Source organism: Lagenorhynchus albirostris, chromosome 9 (genome assembly GCF_949774975.1).
Source record: "Lagenorhynchus albirostris chromosome 9, mLagAlb1.1, whole genome shotgun sequence".
Taxonomy (NCBI): Eukaryota; Metazoa; Chordata; class Mammalia; order Artiodactyla; family Delphinidae; genus Lagenorhynchus; species Lagenorhynchus albirostris.
Window position 1 is genome coordinate 70,501,829 of NC_083103.1, and position 21,803 is coordinate 70,523,631.

Sequence of the window (21,803 nt, forward strand, 5' to 3'; positions counted from 1 at the left end):
GTAAATATTTAATCTCTTCAAGCCTCAATTTATTCTCTTCAAGTGGGGATGGTATCTCAACTTCATAAGATACGTTATAAGGATTAAATGAGATAAGGTATGAAGAAAAAAATTTAGTACTGTGTCAAGAATATAGTGGGCACAAAATGAAAAGTAGCCCTATATTCAAATTTTAGACAGAATTTCTGGCAAGATTTACTAATTTCCCTCCATTCTGGATTATGTTTTCCTAAGAGCTTCATTAAAAATTAAATTACATGATTGTTAGTACTATACTGCACCCCACAACTTGTGTGCTCTTCCCCCCTCTGTAGTTTTTCTTTTTTTCTCATTATAAAGCTTAACTTTTATTCATGATGGAAAATAAAGAAAAACACAGAGAACAAACAAAAATTCTTCATAATTTCTTCATACAAAAACTACCACTGTTAACATGGTGATTTCTATCCTTCCAATGTTTTTCTAAGCATACATATGTAGATGCAAAAATATAAATGTACTAGAGATCATGATTTTTTACAACTTTGTAATTTCCTTTTCCCCATAATTTCCCCCAAACATAAATTTTAATAATGTTACAATAATAAATTATGCTTTTAACCATGAATTTAGGTGATGAGTACATGACAGTTCCCTCTGGGGCCCTCACAGGTGACATATTTTAAAGATATCTGTGATCTCTAATGATCTAATTATTTTAAAAAATCTACTGAGTTTCTATGCCTGATTTATCACATTTATAATTAGTAAATTTACTAAACTAATCACACTATTACAATGAATTAACTAAAAGCCAAGGGTAATTTAGGGGGGAAAAAAAAGAAGATAACCTTTACAATTACAGTCATTCTGCTATAACACAATATATGTGCCCCTAAAAATTCACTGCACTGTGCAAAATCATGCAATAAAACCACAGGCTTATGGGGAAAGTGACGTTAAGGGCACAATACTAAAAAAAGTGCATCAGTTTTACACTTTAAAAAAAGAACCTAATAAAAAATAGTATCAAAGTTTCACACACATTAAATTGCTAAAAAATATATAAGCATTACAGTAAATATGGCCCATTACCTTGAAAAAGATCTGAAGATCCTTTATGGAAGTACGTGCTGGAGGGTCTACAGCTTGTGAGTTATGAAGCAGTGGAAGGAAGATGATCTGAAATTGGATGGAAAGTTGTGACACCAGATGTGGATGGACAGAGCTCAAAACACACTGGTGAACTGAGGTGGAGGGTGAATGTTTGAGCAACATGTGTGTTTAGGGTATTCCTAGGCAGTTCAGGTCAACTAGGTGTGGTTTTCTGAATTCACCTAGTATTTCTCTTGGATGAAATTGCCCATAAGCAAATGCAAAATTCACCATCATGCTCAAATTATTCCCTAATACATCAATTGGAACAAATCTGCATAAGTGTTACAGCAGAATTAACAGCATGTTGCATTATGACACTACATCAGTGAAGCACAGCTCTCATTAAGACAGAAAGAATACTAAAAAAGTTTATTATCCCTATGGACCAGATGACTCAAGACTATTTAATAAATAGATGTGAAATTGTTTTTATTTAAAAAAAAAAGTTAATTTGACAAAGTTCACAGGCAAGGTGAAGGCAATGAGAAAAACTCAAGTGTGGAAATTCTGCTTTTAATTGTCATATAGTTCATGATAAGTAATACTCTATAAATAAATATTTATCTTCCTTATATCAAAGATTTAGCCATAATAAAAAAGAAAAGTAAAAACAAAACCAGGGTTAATTCAGGCAGTTTATAATTAGATTTGCATTATTTGAAGACCAAATCCACAGAAAAAGATATCCAATTTTATCAAGAAAAATGAGATGTTCTGATATCATTAGAGTGATAAAACAGGATATATATCGCAGATAACCATCAGTTACTTTCTGTTGTATAGTTAAAGTATGTTTTTAAAAATATAATGAAAAATCACATTTGCAAATTCCAAAGTTGGAATCAGGTAAACCAGCAAAATTTCTATCACCCAAAGGTTTTTTTTTAATATTTATAAGAAATATAGCTAAGTTACTCATAGAAACACTAGATCAGTAGACCATTCCCTCCCATGCTAGACAGAATAAAATTCAAATTATCTTAATATTTCTTCTGCTTTTAAAGGCTCTTAGAAGACAAAACCCAAATCTATTACCTCTCTTGATTATGACTATATCCAACAACTCTCAATCAAGAAATGCAAAGGTATTCACTTATATCAGAGTTTATAGATTTATAAAGGGAAATGAAATAAAATCGTCAGGGCGCATGCATGAAAACTCATGACAACTAGTAAACAAACACAAAAGCAGTTCACTTCTATTTACGAGATAGAAATGGGTGTAAAACATTGAATTTCTATATGCCTTCCTTTTATTTCTGGATATTGAGAATTTCTATCTAGGTTGAGGGAACATAAACATATAAGACAACGGTTGGAGGTGTGGTCATCATAGTTCTAAGCAAGTTAGCTTGTGTACCTGATCTCCTCATCTACGAAATGGGGTTAATAATTGTACCTACCTCATAGGGTCGTATAGTGTAAAGCCTAAAATTAAGGCTCAATATTACGTGCTGCCTAGGTATCTGATGAAATCAGGAAGACCTCAAATGGCTCAAACGCAAGTTCCTCTCCCCACTCTGCTCGTGCAGATAAGGTCCCTTGGCGAAATAACCCTTCTTATCAAAGGGACCAGGTGCAATTCCTGCTGATCTCTGAGCGGCAGGTTTCAGTTCCCTCCCCACCAGCCATGGAATTACTCAAGCAAGACAATCACAGATTCCCACAGGAACCAATAGGTACTTTCTTGATACTACAAAACCTCCCTCCCAGGGCCCCTGATTGCTCACTCCTGAGTGCAACCTCCCTATGGCCTGAGTGGCATGCGGTGTTTTCTTTCCCTGGGCTGTGGTATATGTAACTAATAAACTGTTGATCTCACCTGTCCAGTGTTGAGCGTTGTTTCTTTGGTGATCCCCATGACCCAAAGCTAGGAATCCCTTCCTCACTAATGGGGTGAATAAAAGGCTATTGAAACAGATAGTAAAAACATTATATGAGCTAATACCTGTCAAGCTCTTAAAACAGTGCCATATTATCTACTACATGTGTTTGCTATTATTAGAATTATGCAACATCAAGTTCATAAAGTTCAGTGTAACTAGTCAAAGTGCTTAATCATTATCTAACAAGTCAAAGAAAAGATTTATAGAGTAGACTGGATTTAGAAAACTATTGACTCACAGTAGTCGCTTAATTCACTATTTTGCTCAACAAATGACCCAGACAGTTAAAAATGGAAAACAAAATTAGAAAATAAAGCTACTTAAGTGAGAAACACTCATTTACAAAATAATTGGTTATAGATACTCTATAATGTGATGCTCATTTTCAAGAATTAAAATTTAGATTTAAAAAAATCCTTAAAAATGCAGAAAGTCATCAAGATCACATCACTCTGCCTTAAAAATAAGAACAAGTATTTGATATTTAATACTTGATTAACCTTTCTGTCGATACACTAGCATATTTGAGTGGTTGAAGTTTTATTCATGACTTCATAATTGTTAAAGATAAATAATAATCTATGATTATCTATAAAAAGCCAAAAGGGTATATGTTTTCCTTTTTACCTCCCTTCATAATAATTTAGAAAAGGTCTTCCTTTCCAACCACACAGTAAGCTCTCTAAAATCTAGGTCATATTCTGTATACCTTTGTATTCTTCAAAAACCCTTGAACATAAATACCAATTAAGTAACTGTAAATTAAATTATTTCACAAATTAAGCATCTTTTCCTATCTTTAGGTCTTAATTGAAAACACCTCTAGATTAATATATAATGTTCAAATTACAGATTTGATACACTTCTGAAAATACAATGTCTCACCTACCATAGAGTATAAAAGCAAAAGAATACAATTGCAGCTATCTTTTGAATTCTAAGTTAAAGAGAAAAAACTAGTTTTCTGATTAAATATTAGTAAGTACATAAGGTTCCTAAAGGGAAATCCTGGAATGATTGCTATGATAACATAAAGGAATATGGTATAGAAACAGCTACGATACCTTCATTCATTTTCAGATTGTATACATCTGTGGCTACATATCTGAGCTCTCATTAGCCACCTACACACACATTATTATTCCCTTGACAGTTTATCTGTAGCTTCGATGGATATCTATTAAATGCATGAACTTTTGTTTTCATCTCAAGGCATCTTCAATTTACCATCTCACTTGGATTTGCTCTCAGCACTATCCCTCACTTAATTTGTTCTACTCTATTACTTCAAAATGCTGAGAGTCTTAACATTTTTATAAAAGACATATTTATTGTTAAAACAAACAAAAGGCAATGAAGAGAAACAGATGGTAAAAATAATTTCCAGTAACCTCACCACCCAGAAACAAATACTATTTATTTTGGAGTCTCTCCTTCTGTATTATCTTTTTTAAAAAAAGGAAAAACCTAATATCCTTAATAAAGGGTTTTTTTTCCATCCAATAACCTATTATGGACATCAGTTCACATCAACACATAGATCTACATCCTGAGAGTTGTCTAGTGCTCCACTGCATTTATGTCACATAATTTGTTTAATCAATTCCCTTGTTAACGGTAACATCAGGGTATTAAGTATTTACTGATGATACTTTTTTTTTTTTTTTTTTTTTTCTGTACGCGGGCCTCTCACTGTTGTGGCCTCTCCCGTTGCGGAGCACAGGCTCCGGACGCGCAGGCTCAGCGGCCATGGCTCACGGGCCCAGCCGCTCCGTGGCATGCGGGACCCTCCCTGACCGGGGCACGAACCCGTGTCCCCTGCATCGGCAGGCGGACTCTCAACCACTGTGCCACCAGGGAAGCCCCTACTGATGATACTTTTAAGTTGAGAGATGATTCAACTGGAAATTAACCCCATACTAAGATAAGGCTTAGTCAAGGAGGAAATGAATACAGAAAAGAAAAGGACGAAAGAAGATTACAAAGGATAATGTGGTCTTACTCTTTAACCTCTAATATACAGCACACTCCTGACATTTACGGAAGGCTAGGTGGCCCAACAATGAGAACTACAGGGCTTTACCTCTTAAGTGGGTGTGGATGCAAGAGGCAACAAGGGAGGCGGTTGCCAAGGAAGTCTTTTAACAGGAGAAGTAATGCACAGATCCCCAACTGCAGGAACCAGTTAGAAAAAGATGGCAGAAATTGTTAAGCTTTTATTTTTAATCTTGTCATTGTTTCCAGTGTTTCAGAGATAATTCTGTTTAACTATAATCAAGAATGGCCCAGGGCTTCCCTGGTGGCGCAGTGGATGAGAGTCCGCCTGCCGATGCAGGGGACACGGGTTCGTGCCCCGGTCCGGGAAGATCCCACATGCTGCGGAGCGGCTGTGCCCGTGAGCCAAGGCCGCGGAGCCTGCGTGTCCGGAGCCTGTGCTCCGCAACGGGAGAGGCCACAACAGTGAGAGGCCCGCGTACCGCAAAAAAAAAAAAAATACAGCCAGACCTAGGCAACCCTTTTTTCTCAGGGACCCAATTCTAATCTTATATCTGAGCTCCTCAAATTTTCTATTAATCTGAAGATAACAATTATCACTCATTAATTAAGGGAAGGAATTGTTGTGTAGCATTTTGAAATACTCAGACAAAAAGTGCTATGTAAAGAAAGATGTTATGCTAGCTTAATCAGTCATGCAATAACTGACAGGAAATAGTCTCATACCTTAGTTTTACTGTACTGCTATTTTAGACCATGAAAATGCCTTTTAAAATTTCCTTTTTTATAAGTCTCAAAGTCAAAAGCTGACTGCCCATTGCCATGGAGACAGTTCTATTTAAGGTACTACATTAGTCCTTTCCTCACAGAAGGAGGATAAAAAAGTGGTCAATAAAAAGGCATCGATCTCCATGGTTTAGAATTAAGTCACTAAAAATGCTTCTTGGGCAGCCAACACAGAAGGGAAATTTGGGAGTGGGTTAGGAGGGGGCAATTTAATACAGTCCATTATTTTTCCTGAGTAAGAGCAACACAGATTAAATTTTAGTACTAAGGTAGAGACAATATGAAGAAAACTCCCATTACCTCAAAATTAGATGCAACAAAATAAAAGTACTTATATTCACTATCCTAGATGAACTGCAACTAACTGGAACTATCTTTCCTTTTCAAAGAGCAATCTTTTATCCTTTTATCTAGGGCCCATGTGTAATATACATTCCTTAAGTTTGTTTTATTTTAATTTTCAGGCTTCCTGACATCCCATTCGTAATTGAAGAGTAAGCTACCAGTTTACAGGTAAAAAAGAACACTCATAATTTATATACATATTTAATCTTATCTAAGAGACTCAAAATAATTTAAAAGGACAATGTGGCAATTCTAAATCTGTCTTTAAGACACATATATTCATTTCTCCTTCTATTTAAGAAAAAACTAAGATAATTTATTTTCCATGAAAACTTAAAACATCAATCTTCCTTGCAATAAAAGTCACCTAAGATGATAAAACCCATCAGAGTCTACCAGTGTTAGTGCTAAAACACCTATTTTTATGTAGACAAGCAATTCCAGGAGATATTTTCACTTGATTTCAGTCATAAACAAGTTTCCAAAACCCATCTCTTTTTTTCCTTAAGCTGAAGTTCAGAATCTAGCAACAATGTAATAACATTTTTCTCAAGATAAGAGCAAATTGTACCTGAAAGTCTCAAATCTGTATTTTTAAAGCAGGCAAAAGAAATCTTCCTGATTCTAGAGCTGGTACTTGCCATTATTATCTCTAAAGAGTAGAGCTTTAGAATCAATTTAATTGGAAACAATTTCCTCCTTTACCATATTTCTCAAATAATTGATAACGCATACTGAACGTAAAATGGATGTGTAAATTTTGATTTGTAGAAGTATTTAGATAAGAATCCTAGACTAGTAATTTTCAATCCATAGAGTGCATCTGTATCACCTGGGGGGGCTTATTCAAATACAGATTGATGGGTCCCACCTCCAGAGTTTCCGATTCAGCGGGTCTGGGATGGGGTATAGGAATTTGCACATCTAACGAAGTCCCAGGTGATGCTGATGCTGCAAGCTCCAGGACCACACTTCAAGAACCATTGTCCTAGACCTTAAACAAACTCCTTAGATGAGAGAATTGTTATTCCTTGTTAAAAATTACTTCAATCTTTCCCAAAATGAACCATTTTAAAGAAAACAATAGCTTCAGTCCCTCGGGGAAAACAGTAAATCATAGCAATTTGGAAAGGCTATTAATTCAATCAAGACTATGTTAATTCCTAAAAAACTGCTATCTAGTGGTTGGATAACTGCTGTGAGGTTACAATGACATTCAGGAAAATAACCCCCTGACCAGCAATAAATGGCTTGTGTCGCCTGTGAATCCTTGAAAAACAAGTATCTACTATTAAACTGTGCAGAGGAACTTAGTACTTGAATGTAAAATTTTCTTAGAAATAACTGTAAATCAATTATGACAATTACATATGCTCCAGAAAATGTATATGTATCGAGTTTCTATGAGTCCCATCTAGCTTTTCCACTGACTTACATCTTCATTTTTAGAAATCCTTGATCTTGGATTGATTGATCCAAAACTGACAGCACATTATGTTTTAGTTTTCAAGTGCTCTACAGCTCTGTCAGACAGTTAATTACCCATAAACACTAAAATGCATTAAAATGACTATAAAGACAGAATAAAAGGAAATGGCCTTTTATAGTAACAGTGCACTCCTCTCCTTTTTTATGGTCATGAAATGCATACCTGTCACTAAAAAAAGTGATGGACGAGTTGGGAGATCTAGAGGACAAATTACTTCACTTTCATGACATCAGAGTACCTTTCATGAAACACAGTGGTTTGTTAAATGCTAAAATTACTAAATGCACACTGCCACACACGTTCAAATTTTACTGGCACTCTAAAAGATTCAACACCCTGTAGCACATTGATGGCAGGAACCTGAGTTAGTTTCTTACTAGTAAGAAATTGTTCCTTAAAAATATCTGAAGTTAAATGAACTTATCATCCAGGTATTCATTAATTATCAAATCTTTCCATTTGCCATTGCGACAAATATGTTCTCTGCAATAGCTTTGATCCAGATCATTAGTAAAGGAAGCAATAGAAAAACACATAGATGTCATGTACTTACCTTGAGAAGTTTAACATCAATTAAAAGTAAAATGTGTTCCATTAATATCTGCTGCTTAGACATTATGGAAATTTGTTTTTTTAAACCAAGTGCATCAGATTTGTGATTACTTCATAAGATAGAAGAACAAGAATGATCATCCGTATCAATACATGGGTTATGTACATTTAATTCTCCCATATATCATCATAACCATATGCAATCATAACAAGAGTTGGTCAGTAGAACTCCCTACCAGATGTAGTTTGGAGGACACATTATTAAAATGCATCGTTACCGATCTTCATTTCAATGAAAATTCTGAGTGACTGACTAGGTTTGAATCTTGCACGTTGCACTAGCTGTGTCATTGCTCTGGGTATCATTAGATCTCAAGCATGGAAAATATCATATACTGATGCTTTTACAAATGTGGGACCTGGATAAATGGTGCCATGTTATAGTCACTGATTAAATGCTCAGTGTGAAATTTTTAAAGCTCATTTCCATAAAAAGTATTTTGAATAGCTAATGATTTTCCAGGTTTAAATTATTGATAGCCATCACTTCTACTCACCAGAAAGGGGTTTGTTTCCTTGGAATTATCCTCCCCTCACACACACCCTCCAATACCAACATTCACGTATCTCTGCATTCAGGTACTACTCTTGTCAGCTCTGGAGCATCTGTTCATTTCATTTAATGTTCTTGAGTGCCGCTATGTGAATGTTGGTTGAGGAAGGTAGATAAGGAATTAGGACTTTAATGGAATAAGACAGAGTTCAACTTTTTAAAATTATTTACTATAAAAACTACAGGGCTTCCCTGGTGGCGCAGTGGTTGAGAGTCCGCCTGCCGATGCAGGGGACACGGGTTCGTGCCCCCGAACTGGGAAGATCCCACATGCCGCGGAGCGGCTGGGCCCGTGAGCTATGGCCGCTGAGCCTGCGCGTCCGGAGCCTGTGCTCCGCAACGGGAGAGGCCACAACAGTGAGAGGCCACAGCAGTGAGAGGCCCGCGTACCGCAAAAAAACCAAAACCAACCAAACAAAAAAAAACTACAATGCTTGTTGCACTGCCAATCTGTAGTCATAGGAATGTCTATGGAGCTACTGTATATTCTCTTCATGTGAGACCTCAAAGATAGTATGAGTAACAGAGCTCTGTGATACTAATACGGGGACTCTGGCCAGCACAAAAACATATTCTTAAGTGATTAGTTGTGCACTGTGACATATCAATCCAAACAACTCATATTAGATTTTGGAAAACTCTCGAAATGTAACTTTAATTAAAATGTTAGCCTCTGTAATACTAATGGCACTTCCACTGAACTCAAACAAGGTGTGACAATTTCAAAAGAGGTAAAAAACACTCTGTTTATAGGTGCTAAATGACCTGACAAATGTGCTTTCAAGTATATTCAGTATCTACAGATTTTTAAAGTTTTACTTTGGATCCATCCAAATTACATGCTCTCTATCCAGGTACTAAATAGGCAGGTCATTCCAGTTAGATGTTTTTACAAATGGTAATGTTTATTACATAGTTGGCTTTTGAATAATTTTGTACACCAATGAAAGTAGATAGAATTACATAGAAAAAACTTTTTAATAGGCCTATCAGAAAGGTCACCTAACCGAGGTCTCTGATGCAAAATGCTTTGCACTGCGTCTACACCAAGAAGTCAGCAAACTTCTGACTGCTGGCTAAATCTGGCCTGCCACCTCTTTTTCTGCTGCTTGGGAGCTAGGAATGGGTTTTATATTTTTAAATGACTGAAAAAAAATCAAAAGAATGTTTATGACATGTGAAAATTATACAAAATTACAATTTCAGGACCCCTAAATAAAATTGTATTGGAATAAAGCCGAATCCATTCTTTAATGAATTGTCTATAGCTGGTTTCACAATACAGAGGCAGAAGTGAGTAGCTGTCACAGAGACAGCTACTTAGCCCTTACTTTGGGCCAGCAAGCCTAAAATACCTACTATCTACCCCTTTATAGAAACAGCTGCCAAACATGATCTATACTATCTGCCAGGGGAGGGGCATAATCTTGAAGATCTCTTTGTGAGATCCAGGTGTGTGTTGCAACTCATCACATTGCTTAGGCAAGAACCCTGATGTCCTCACTTGGGGTTCTTTCTGCGTCTAACAGGCAGGGGCACTTCATGTCTGTTGAATGAATAAATGAATGAAAGATATTCACAAAGTTTGTGAGTGGTTTATAAATGTTTACAGCCTTTATATTTCTTGCCTGCTTAAGAATATGAAAGCCATTAAAGGGTGATAGCATTGAGACACAGAATGAGTGTAAAATGGCAATCCATATATTTTTACCAAAAAAGGAAAATTGTTTCTACAATCCTATTTACCAAAATATATATTTCCCCTCATTTTTAAGGGCACTAAATATTAAACAGGTCTCTAGCATAGTCAAAAGAATACTTATAAGTTCATGTTAATCTTGGGTGCTCAATAATCAACATACTTTGTGTAAAGAAAATTAGAACCTAGACCTTGTAGTCATTTTAATAATTGTACAATATAAAACAATTGATATTTCACAAGATTATTAACTATATGTCATACTTAAAAAAATAAAACTATAACACAAATAGGATTCCACACTCCATCTGAGAATTCATTAATTTCAAGTAATATATTATACAAAAAAGCTTTGATAAAAGAATTTGAGCATCACTTGGGGTTTAGTGCTAAGGTACCTTTAGCTTAGGTGATTTTTGTTTTGTTTTAATTCTTTTTGAGTGGAGTAAACTTGCTGGGCTAATTTGTTTTCTTTATTAATTTATTTCAAAAGAATTAAGATACACATGTTAAATTCCTAATTTCAAATAAAAAGGAAACTTGCTGGGGAGTTAAAATTGATTATTTTTTTCATTTATATTACCTTAAAGACAACAATGGGTAGTAGAAACAGCTTAAAATGCACCATTCTGGACTAGAGTCTTACTGAGCACAAAGTGAACAAAGATAGGTCAGCTTGATACTGGCCCTTGGTTATCTCAACATCCTGATTATCATCCAATTTTTATCCCTTCCATCAACTCCTGCTTGAATATTGGATGATACTGCAGTCTTCCTATTAGACACAACAACCAATAACCAAACATATTCTCAGAGTGAACATATTAAAACATATTTTTTGTCAAAATCATTACCCTTCTTAGTGTTAAGCATACAAGTTAGGAAAGATAGCTCCAGTGAAGCAGTTACTTACGATTTCACAATGTATCTTCCCCTGGAAACAATCTTATACCTAGTAGTTAGGTTTCCAGCCTAATCAGTAAATGGCTATTAAGAATACTAGTTACATTAATAGTACTGCAGAACCTAACTAGATATCTTAACTGTGTTTCTATAGAAAACTCTCAAGAGTTCCAATTAACAAATAGCAAAAACACGTCTTCCCACAAATCTCTCTCCCTTTGTAAGACAAAAAACTCTTCTGTAGACACAGTACTGTAGGAGTGTTGGCAGGGGAAGGCCAGTGGAAGGATGAAGTCCCAGGGTTTCCTCGTTTTCTTTCATTATCATTGTTGCCTTAACACAGGAAGCCAAAATGAATAGTGGAGGGACTTCCCTGGCGGCACAGTGGTTAAGAATCTGACTGCCAATGCAGGGGACACGGGTTCGATCCCTGGTCCAGAAAGATCCCACATGCCGCGGAGCAACTAAGCCCGTGCGCCACAACTACTGAGCCTGCGCTCTAGAGCCCGTGAGCCACAACTACTGAGCCCGTGTGCCGCAACTACTGAAGCCCACATGCCTAGAGCTCATGCTCTGCAACAAGAGAAGCTGCTGCTGAGAAGCCGCACACCTCAACGAAGAGTAGCCCCCACTCACCGCAACTAGAGAACGCCCGCACACAGTGACGAAGACCCAACGCAGCCAAAAATAAAAATTAATTAATTAAATAAAATGAATAGTGGAAATAATCATTCATGCTACTTCTTATCTTCATAAATTAACTCTTTGTTACTGCAAAAAAAAATTTACCAAAAAGTGAGAATGTTTTCTAGAGGTCCTCTTTATGAGACACAATACGTAAAATGTTTCTAGACAGTGTCGTTGGTCACAGACATTATAGCACTATTGAATGAATCAATGTTATTGAACTAATGTATGGCTGGCTGGCAAAAGGAGTCGGTCAAAGTTTGCTGGGAAATTAGGAAAAATATATCCTGGGATAAGAATGGTCACAAAATTAACAATAGATTTACATAGATAAAACAATGAACTAGATAGGTCAAAACTGTCCAATGAGAACTTCAATTTGATTCTCATTGATTTAATCTTATAAAGAGAAAAAATTACATTTTTCATGTAAAATTAAAGTAGTAGAAAATATCTGAACTTGAAATCATTCCTATTAATCTCAAGTAATCAGGTCCTATTGTTTCATTAATTTTACGTTTTCTGAATCTTGTACATAAAGAAAACATGTGGGGCTTCCCTGGTGGCGCAGTGGTTGAGAGTCCACCTGCCGATGCAGGGGACACGGGTTCGTGCCCCGGTACGGGAGGATCCCACATGCCGCGGAGCGACTGGGCCCGTGCATCCGGAGCCTGTGCTCCACAATGGGAGAGGCCACGACAGTGAGAGGCCGACGAAACGCAAAAAAAAAAAAAAAAAAAAAAAAAAAAGAAAAGAAAACATGTGGAGTACAAGGGAATGCAGTGTTTATAGCTGTATAAAGAGCCAGGCTTTGGAGTTAGACTGGTTTTAAATCTTGAGTCTGTCACTTATTGGTACTATGATTTTAAGCAAGTAACTAAGGCTCTCTGAGCTCTAGTTTCTTCATCCATAAAGTGTGAATAATAATTCTTTATAGGTTTGTTGTGATGATTAAATATAATAATACACATGTAGAGCCTGAATACTTAGCACAGTCCATGGCACATAGGTGGTATTCAATAGAAGCTACTATTGTTATTGACATTATAAAATGCATTCAAAACTAAGAGTTACAGTCTCAGATAATTACCATAATCTTCCACAAAATCCAGTTTTAGTTACCTGTGAGGTAAATTTGACCTTTCTAATTCTGCATATATCTAAAAAAAAAGAAAGAGAAATTTCATTTCTTCAACTGCCTAGTTCCATCTTTGCAATATAGGAAGATGTAAAAATAAAATATACATCTAGAAATGAGAACATATACCTGCAGTACCAGTAGCTATTAATTAGTAGAGAAAGTAAGTCTTACTCAAATCTATACTCTAAAAAATCTCTGGTACAAGAAATAACATGGCCCTGGTCAGCCAGTTTTACACTTGATCATACTTACGCATATGCTATGTTCAATACGTTCTTTGTGAAACATAGGTAAAATGGCTGTCATTCCTTATTAGCTTTGAGCAGCAAAATGCAACCCACCACTGAATAACCCATAATATTCATGTGTCCCTTAGCGCGGCAGTCAGTATTCTGGCCCATAGACCAATAAATAACTTCTGGGAGGATCTAAAAAGTAAAGGCTAGCTAAGAGGTAGTCCAGGCCTATGAAGAATTCTCTGGTTAACAGTTACCAAGGGTGATCTCCTTGGTGGCCAAGGAGATCAAAGTAAAAGACTTGGGGGAGGTAGAAGAGGGAAAGGCTTAGCCAGAATTCTCTGGTGAAACAAACCTCAGGAGGAGACCTGCAGAGAAATTGAGGTTTAAAGGTTACTCCTTTAAAGTAGCCTTCCCTTAGAGAAGTCTAGCAGATTCCAGGAGATGAAGCATGTGTACCTATCAAAGCAATGGCCATTTTACATTTCTGAGAGAGACCAACTGCTAAGGCCAGTGTCCTGATCCTCTTAGTGAACTAACATTCTTGCTGCCTATCAGAACTCCCTCAAAAAAGTGGTATGATATTTAATCGAAACATTCTCATGGTCATAAAGATGAAAAAATAATTTTTGTTATTAAACTTCTCAAAGTGTTCAGATAAATCTTATCAATATAGAGGACAAAATATGGCTATAAAGAACAGACAAATCTTGGAAAGTGAGAAAAGAGTTGTCATTTTCTTAGCGAGATTATACTGTATTCAATATAAATGTACTGCCAATATTTGCTAAAAATAAACTTTCCATTAACCTGATCCCAAATAAGAGGCAACCTAGTAGGGGAAAGATATATATAAATTTTAATTATAATTCAACATGCAAAGTGCAATAAATGCAGTATACTTGACTAGCATGGCAGTCCAGAAGACAGAAGAAAAAAACGTTTGAAGATTAGGAAAGACTTTTTAGAGATGTCACAGTTGTTAAGAAAAAGTTTGAACAATAGAAATTCTACATGTGAACTGTAGGTTTAGATGGTATAGGATAGATATTTTCAAATAGTTTATACATCTACTCATACATTTAACGTAACTGTTAACACAATACATGACTAAATGTTTTGGCTTGGCAACGTATGTACTGTGTATTGTGAATTCCACCTCCTCCCTCTATCCCCATGCCTACCACAGTGATGTCTAATGGACAGGTCAGCTACTGGTAGTCATTCGTAGGTCTCAGATGTAATCAGATAGATCCTTATGCCCATGCCTTCAACACCACACTGAATTACAGGTAGTTGTTGGCTGCCATAGCTTTGTGTACAGGGTAACCCCCCCTCTCCCAACCACACACACACACACACACACACACATAAAGTGGAAAATGCCCTATACCTTAGAGGGCTGCAATATTTAGGGATTTCCACATTCAGAGCTGTCCTATCTCCTGTCTACAGTAGTGGTTTTCTTGTTCTTTATTGAAACAATCTAGTTATCAGTAGTCTACATTGATACTCCTCTTTCTTCTGATTCTTGTCCCTTCTTCTGTTGCTTCTCCCACACTTCTCAGCTTTCAAGAAAAAAAGGCTAACTTTGCTACTCAGGGCCTTTCTTTCCTTTTCAGCCAAGAACCAACCAATTAGAGCACAATGGACATAATCCTTGGATCTGACCATTCTTTAGTTGTTGCATAGTAAGTACTAAGGAGAGCATTCCTTTAGAGCCAAAGAGCTTTGTTTTTGTCCATCCCCGGTTTCTACCAGGTAAAGGGATGCTCACAAAACTTACAGAAAGATATCTCTAGCTAGTCTAAGTCTTACTACAGCTCTTACTCCACTTATTGGGTTACATCCCAATGAATCCATCATAAATCAAAAATATCCTAGGTCAAAAATGCATTTAATACACCTAGCCTACCTTAAATGTGCTCAGGACAATTACATTAGCCTACAGTTGGGCAAAATCAACTAACACAAAGCCTATTTTAAAATAAAGTGTTGAATACATCATGGAACTTATTGTATACTGTACTGAAGGTGAAAAACAGAATGATTGTGTCTGGAATGGTTGTAAGTGAATTGGCTATTTACCTTCATGATCACATGGCAGACCGGGAGCTCCACTTGCTACTGCTGCCCAGCATCACAAGAGAGCATCATAAAGCATATCACTGGCCCAGGAAAAGATCAAAATTCAAAATTCAAAGATACAGTTTCTACTGAAAGCCTATCACCTTTGCACCACCATAAAGTCAAAAAATTGTAAGTCAAACCTTCCTCAATCAAGGACCATCTGTACTGTGGTACTAGAGAAGCTTCTGAGATGTCACTGAAAGGTGCTAGGCAGCATCTGCAAGTGATCCCCACATAGAACAGAGATGACTGGTTTGGGTTTATCTACATTTTCTGCCAGTGATATTAGCCTTTTATTTCCCCCATAGATACTCTAAAGAATTACACGTATATGCAACATACACTGCTGTCAGGATCTCTGGCTCAGCAGTTCTCAAAAGTTTTGGTCTTGGAACTCCAAAGAGGACCTCCTCTTGAGGTCCCCAAAGAGCTTCTCTTTATGTGTGCGTTATAACTGTCAATATTTACTATTGGATTTAGTGTAGAAGTTAAAACAGAAATTTTTGAATGTCTATTAATTCATTTAAAATAATAACAAATCCACTACATGTTATCATGGCACATGGTTTTTATAAAAATAATTTTATTTTCAAAACAAAAGAAATGGAAGAGATTTACATTTTTGTAAATCTCTTCAATGTCTGTTCAATGTAAGACAGCTGGATTTCATATCTGCTTCTGTATTCAATCTGTCGTGATAGGTTTTGATTGAAGGTATGGAAGGAAAATCTGGCCTCACACAGATATTTAGTTGGACAATGCAAGAGATAATTGTGAATATCCTGCTTTGATACTACACCAAAACTTGACAAGTAGAGCTTCTGAAAGGTGAGTCACAATGTGGAATCTGAAGCCCAATCAGTAAACTTCACTTTCTATATTATATTAAAATTCATTTGTCTATGTTGTATTTTGAATGGATTTTTTACCCATGCATGATTTTGATAAACAGTTTCTCAAAAATGAGTCAAGTGATCCTGAAAATTCAAGGAAAACAACTGACAATATTTATTGGCAGTGGTAAAAAGAATGGTCAGATGGCAAAGATTATGTCCATTGTGCTCTAATTGGTTGGTTCTGAGCTGAGAAGGCAAGCAAGGTCCTGAGTAGCAATGTCTTCATGCATTGGTCATTTAAAAGATACTGGCTCACTGAGTCATGCAGATCTTCCAAACGTTGACACATTTTGTAATATAATATACTATAAAAAAAAATCACACCCATTAATCACCCTTGCTTTCAAAAGGAGAACCTTTAAGAACTGGGAAGCTTTCAGGCTAATGGTGACCGATATACATTTTCCAAAATTCGAATTATTCCTTGAAAGCTTGAATTTTATCACTGGCAATAAATATTGTCAGTGTTTTTCCTTAAATTTTCAGAGTCACATTACTCAATCTTAAGAAAATTGTTATCAAATACCCAAGTATGACAAACCAAAGTTTGCCTAACAGGTGTTCTTTTAAGTAAAAATGGGGTTCATTTTAAAAGTGGCTAGTTTAGCTTGCAACTAAAACAACTGCACAGATTCTTTCCCTAGAGACAACCAGATTGCTGTGCAGTAGAAGCACATAGTATACTTCTCATCACTCAAGGGTCAGGATTTAACAAAATTTAACAGTGATTATTGTTTGGTGCCACTACCTTGAGTTACACTAAGGGGCCAGCACATTTTTACCTCCACTGCTTTTGCACAGTGAAAAAAGAAATAAAGTCTTGTATGATCATGAAAATAGTTTTGACCTCCCAGGCCTGCTGAAATGATCTTGGATACTCCCAGGGTCTGAAGATCATATTTGAGAACTGTGCTTTACCTCGTTAAAGAATTAACCAAACTACTGTTAAAGAGATAATAAAAATAGCCAGCTAACTCTTCTCTTTCCCCTCCAGTTGATCTGCAATAATGTGTCAAAGGGTGGCTAAAAGTCACATTTCCAACTAAAGTTACCTGGAGAGTTTTCGGTACCTATAGGCATTCCACAGATGCTGAAGCTGGGGGATGGGGGGGATGGATATTCCCTGATGGCCTCAGTACTACAGGGGACAATTCGAATGTAGTTTTTAGCTTATTACAGAGGTGTTATTAAAAATTAAATGGACTTCATACGAGTTGTATGACAGAGTCCATGCCTTTTAAATTTTCTCAGTTTATGAGAATCAACTGATAATGTGAAAGCACTGTAAAAATTGTGAAGGTCTACCCAAACATAAGTTATAACCCAGTCCCTTCAAAGGGGAAAAAGAGGATGAAGAAATTGGGAGAAAAAGATTGAGACATGTTTTTACTTCCAGGCTCTTCTCCTAAATTAAAATAATTAAACATTCTTTGCTTTACCCTAGATTTGCCCCAACTTCTATTAAGCACAATCATCCTTAACTCTTAGTCTTTTCAAACTTAATACCAATATCCCTCATCTGCTAAGGTGTCCAAAAGGCAATTTTATTTTATTTAATTATTTGAAACATCAAAATCAATGCATTGGATTACTATTTAAGGAGAGGGAGGGGTAGAATATGCAAATAAAATCGGTATGTTGATCACTCTAATTAAAAGCATAATATCTTTACCTCTCACTTACAGGCAATAATTAGACAAGACAGAAAAGTGAAGACTAACCAAATTACTCCGTATGTATTGAAATATATTGCCACAACACACAAAAGACCTATTCTAGGAATAGGGAAAATACCTAGACTTGTCTTTCTTATATTTGTAGTTGTACTTTATGGCTTACAAAGTACTTTAACACAGATTACCTCTCTCCAGCTATGCAGCAACCTGCAAGGCAAGTAGAAATGATGTACATTTTACAGAGAAAACTAGGCTGCAAGAAGTTAACTAACTTGCCCAAAATTCAAACACCTATCAAAGACCTAATGATGAGCATATCTTGTGACTCCCAGTATCACTACATTTGCAGTTATATTTTAGCAGTTTATTTATTTGGTGGTGGGGAGGTTATAGAAGCAGTAGAATCCCTTTACAAATGAAACCTTACATTGAATCTGAACTATGAAACACATAAATACACAAAAGCGTTTTTATAAGTGTTTTAGTTATAAATGAACAATTACTGATAAGTTTTTCTCACAAGTGAAAATTGAACATGAGTAGATATGCACAGGAAGGAAGTTTTTTTAAAGGCCAGTGCCTTCATAATCAATGACAATCTTTCTGATCAATGTCTTATTAACAAAAATGTTCAAGTATATGTACAAAGGGAGCAGAATAAATTTTAATTCAAGGCCGGCACAAGAATAGTCTCGTAACAAAAGATTTTTGGGTGGTTGTATTTTTAAATTATAATTTTAAAAAGTACTTAAAATTTAATCCAACTCAAGTATTTTTGAACACTGAAGCATCTTAGGGCTCCGTAAAAAGCAGTTTGAAAACCACTGCATAATGGCTTGCTGTCATAAATTCACTGCTTGGTCTCTGTCTAGTTCATTTTCAGATAAAACTAAATAAAAAACTACTTTTGACAATCAAAAATATGTACATAAGAAACCTGATTAACCAAAGAAAAATACAGCTACTCATCCACAGTCAAAGCAATACGATTCTTTTGGTTGAACCATATAAAACTGCTATTAACTGACAATTTTGACTATAAAAATGAGGTTCATATGGCTTAAACTAATACTTCCCATTTTATTTTCCCAGTCTCTTCACTCATCAAAAAGTTGTCAAAATAAGTGATCATATAAGCAAAGGGGAAAAAGTGCAATATCCAACAAAGATAAATCACTGGAACTACCTAAACATATTAAGAATTATAAAGTGGTAAATCCTCTAACTTAAAGTGCAGAGTTTTATTCACTTCAGTAGCACTAACTGCTCAATACTCAAAATACATTGTAATATGCACCCTTTTATTTATTGGAAGATGAGTGGACTGAGAGTTACCTACCTTTCTTTTTTTTTTTTTTTTTTCGGTACGCGGGCCTCTCACTGCCGTGGCCTCTCCTGTTGCGGAGCACAGGCTCCAGACGCGCAGGCTCAGCGGCCATGGCCCACGGGCCCAGCCGCTCCGCGGCACGTGGGATCCTCCCGGACCGGGGCACGAACCCCTGTCCCCCGCATCGGCAGGCGGACTCCCAACCACTGCGCCACCAGGGAAGCCCACCTACCCTTCTTAATGCAGTTTGGCACTCCACTTTGAAATTTATCTAGTTGTCAGTGGAATTTCTTCAAGTAAAATGTATTACACTTCACAACTCATTAAATTTTCCAAAGTAAATAGAAACATTTCCTCTTTTATTAAAACCTTTATTGAATTATTTTTGATAACAGAGCAAGTTAGAATAAGTAGGAGTTATAGATTTGAGGAGAGTTTTGTTTGTTCATTTCTTTCCCTATGTGGTTTACCTCTCCATTCTTTTTACTGACCTAAGATTACCAAATTAGGTATATTTAATACGTAAAAAAGTCTCTTTTTTTTTGGTAGACACTGAATCAAAATTATGAAGGTACTTCTAAGAATAAATGTAATTCTCATACAATATACAATTAAATTTTCAGATGTTGGGTTGAACCAAATTATTTTCTTTGAAGGTGAATCCAGTTCTTTTTGAAGTTCCCCCCCAATTCAATACATTGCAACAAATTAAGCCACTTAGAGAAAAAGGTGTCATGCCACATAAATAAAGGTAACTCTTCCTCCATCATTAATTAGGATTATAACAGCAAAGAGTAATTCACACTGGATGTGCATGATTTTCATTCTTCCATCATGAACTACACTGAACTAAAATGCAAAATGCTGTGCCTCACACGGTTATTACTGAACACTTTATTAAGTGGAAAACACAAGATAAATCCAGAGAATCCCATTTTGAGCGTTATAGATGAATTTTGCTTAGAGTTATATACTTTCTATCAAAAAGAAAACCATTTCTTTATTAGAAAACTCTTACATGCTATTTTTAGAATGATGAAGAACTTAAAATGCTAAACACTTGATATCTTTTAAGAGCACTTAAGGCACTCTTAAAAAGCTACAAATGTCTGCCAAGTCATGCCATAACTGGCTCAAACAATCCCATTTCCATCTAAAGTTATTTCATGCTACTGCATGAATCAATATTAAATACCTTGGAGTTACTGAAAACTGGGAATTAGCAGAGGTGTGCATAGCAATGATAAGATATGAAAATGGTGACTATCCATTTTCCATATACTACCTCTGTCTTTTAATAATAGCTAGAAATGAGGATGTTCCTTCTAGGTAAATAGAAATAGTTTCTTAAAAGCTAAGAGAAAGATATAAAGATGTCTTGAAAGCTAGCAAAGGGTCATGGATCCACAGCCATGGTTCTCTCAAAAGAAAAATAGATTTTGAAACTTAATACTACCTCCAAAAATTTAATTAGTGCACCAAATTGCCAGAGCCATTAAAAAAAATCCAAGTCAATACAGCTCATTTTTCCCTTATTCAGTTAAAAAAAAATTAGCTGTTTTTTTTTAAACCAGGCTTTAGTTTAATCAAACATGTCTCAACAACACTTTTTTTTTCATGTTAAAGACATAACATCACTTTTAAAGTTGGAAAAATCATCATCATCATCATTTTTTAAAAAGCTAAGTTCAGATGCCATCTGGCCCAGAAGTGAAAGAGTTAACATTCAACTAAGCTGCTCTGCGCTTCTGATCCATTACATTTCTCACGAGCTGCCCTACAATGAGCTGAGCAAGTATCAACTGTAATTTGATCCCAGAGTTTATGGAAAAAAATAACTGCACATACTCAACATGCACATTTAATAAAAATCTGTTTCAAGAAAAACATATCCGATAAACACAATTTAAGGCATATTTCACTGTTTGATTAACTTCAAATATGCAACCCCTTTGCTTTCTTCGTGCTCTCAAATAAAATGGGGGGGCGGGGGGGGAAGCAGCAGCCCTACTGCAGGGAAAAGAGGCTTGAAAAACAACTTTGATTGGCACTTGGCCTGACCCACAGAGGAAGAAAAACAGTTTTTGGACAAAGAGCGCAAATATTTGAGCTTGCTTACTTACATGCTTTCTTTCTTTCTTTCTTTCTTTTTTTAATATATAAAGAACAATCCCAATTGAACTGTATTTAGAGAAATTGACTAAAAACGGTGCAGTATTCATCTTAGTCTTTCAGTCCCGACGCATTTGCACAGCTCAGCAATTTTAATTCATTTGTACTGGACAAACAGAAGCACCTCAACTAC

General features: G+C 36.0%; 1 protein-coding gene across 3 annotated transcripts in view; it reads right to left on the reverse strand.

Moving 5' to 3' along the window:
• Nucleotides 1-21,803, reverse strand: part of SESN3 (sestrin 3) — a 77,625-nt gene that overhangs the window by 54,552 nt on the left and 1,270 nt on the right. The window contains exons 1-2 of one of the 3 annotated variants that reach the window (XM_060160253.1): nt 2,960-3,000; nt 1,075-1,161 (exon numbers count right to left, since the gene is read on the reverse strand). The exons of 1 other annotated variant lie outside the window; for it this stretch is intronic. In XM_060160253.1, coding sequence (XP_060016236.1) covers nt 1,075-1,161; nt 2,960-2,998 — 126 coding nt within the window. In that variant the 5' untranslated portion in view covers nt 2,999-3,000. Of the gene's footprint in view, nt 1-1,074; nt 1,162-2,959; nt 3,013-21,803 lie in introns of those variants that run through there. One more of the 3 variants, XM_060160251.1, reaches the window with a different exon arrangement.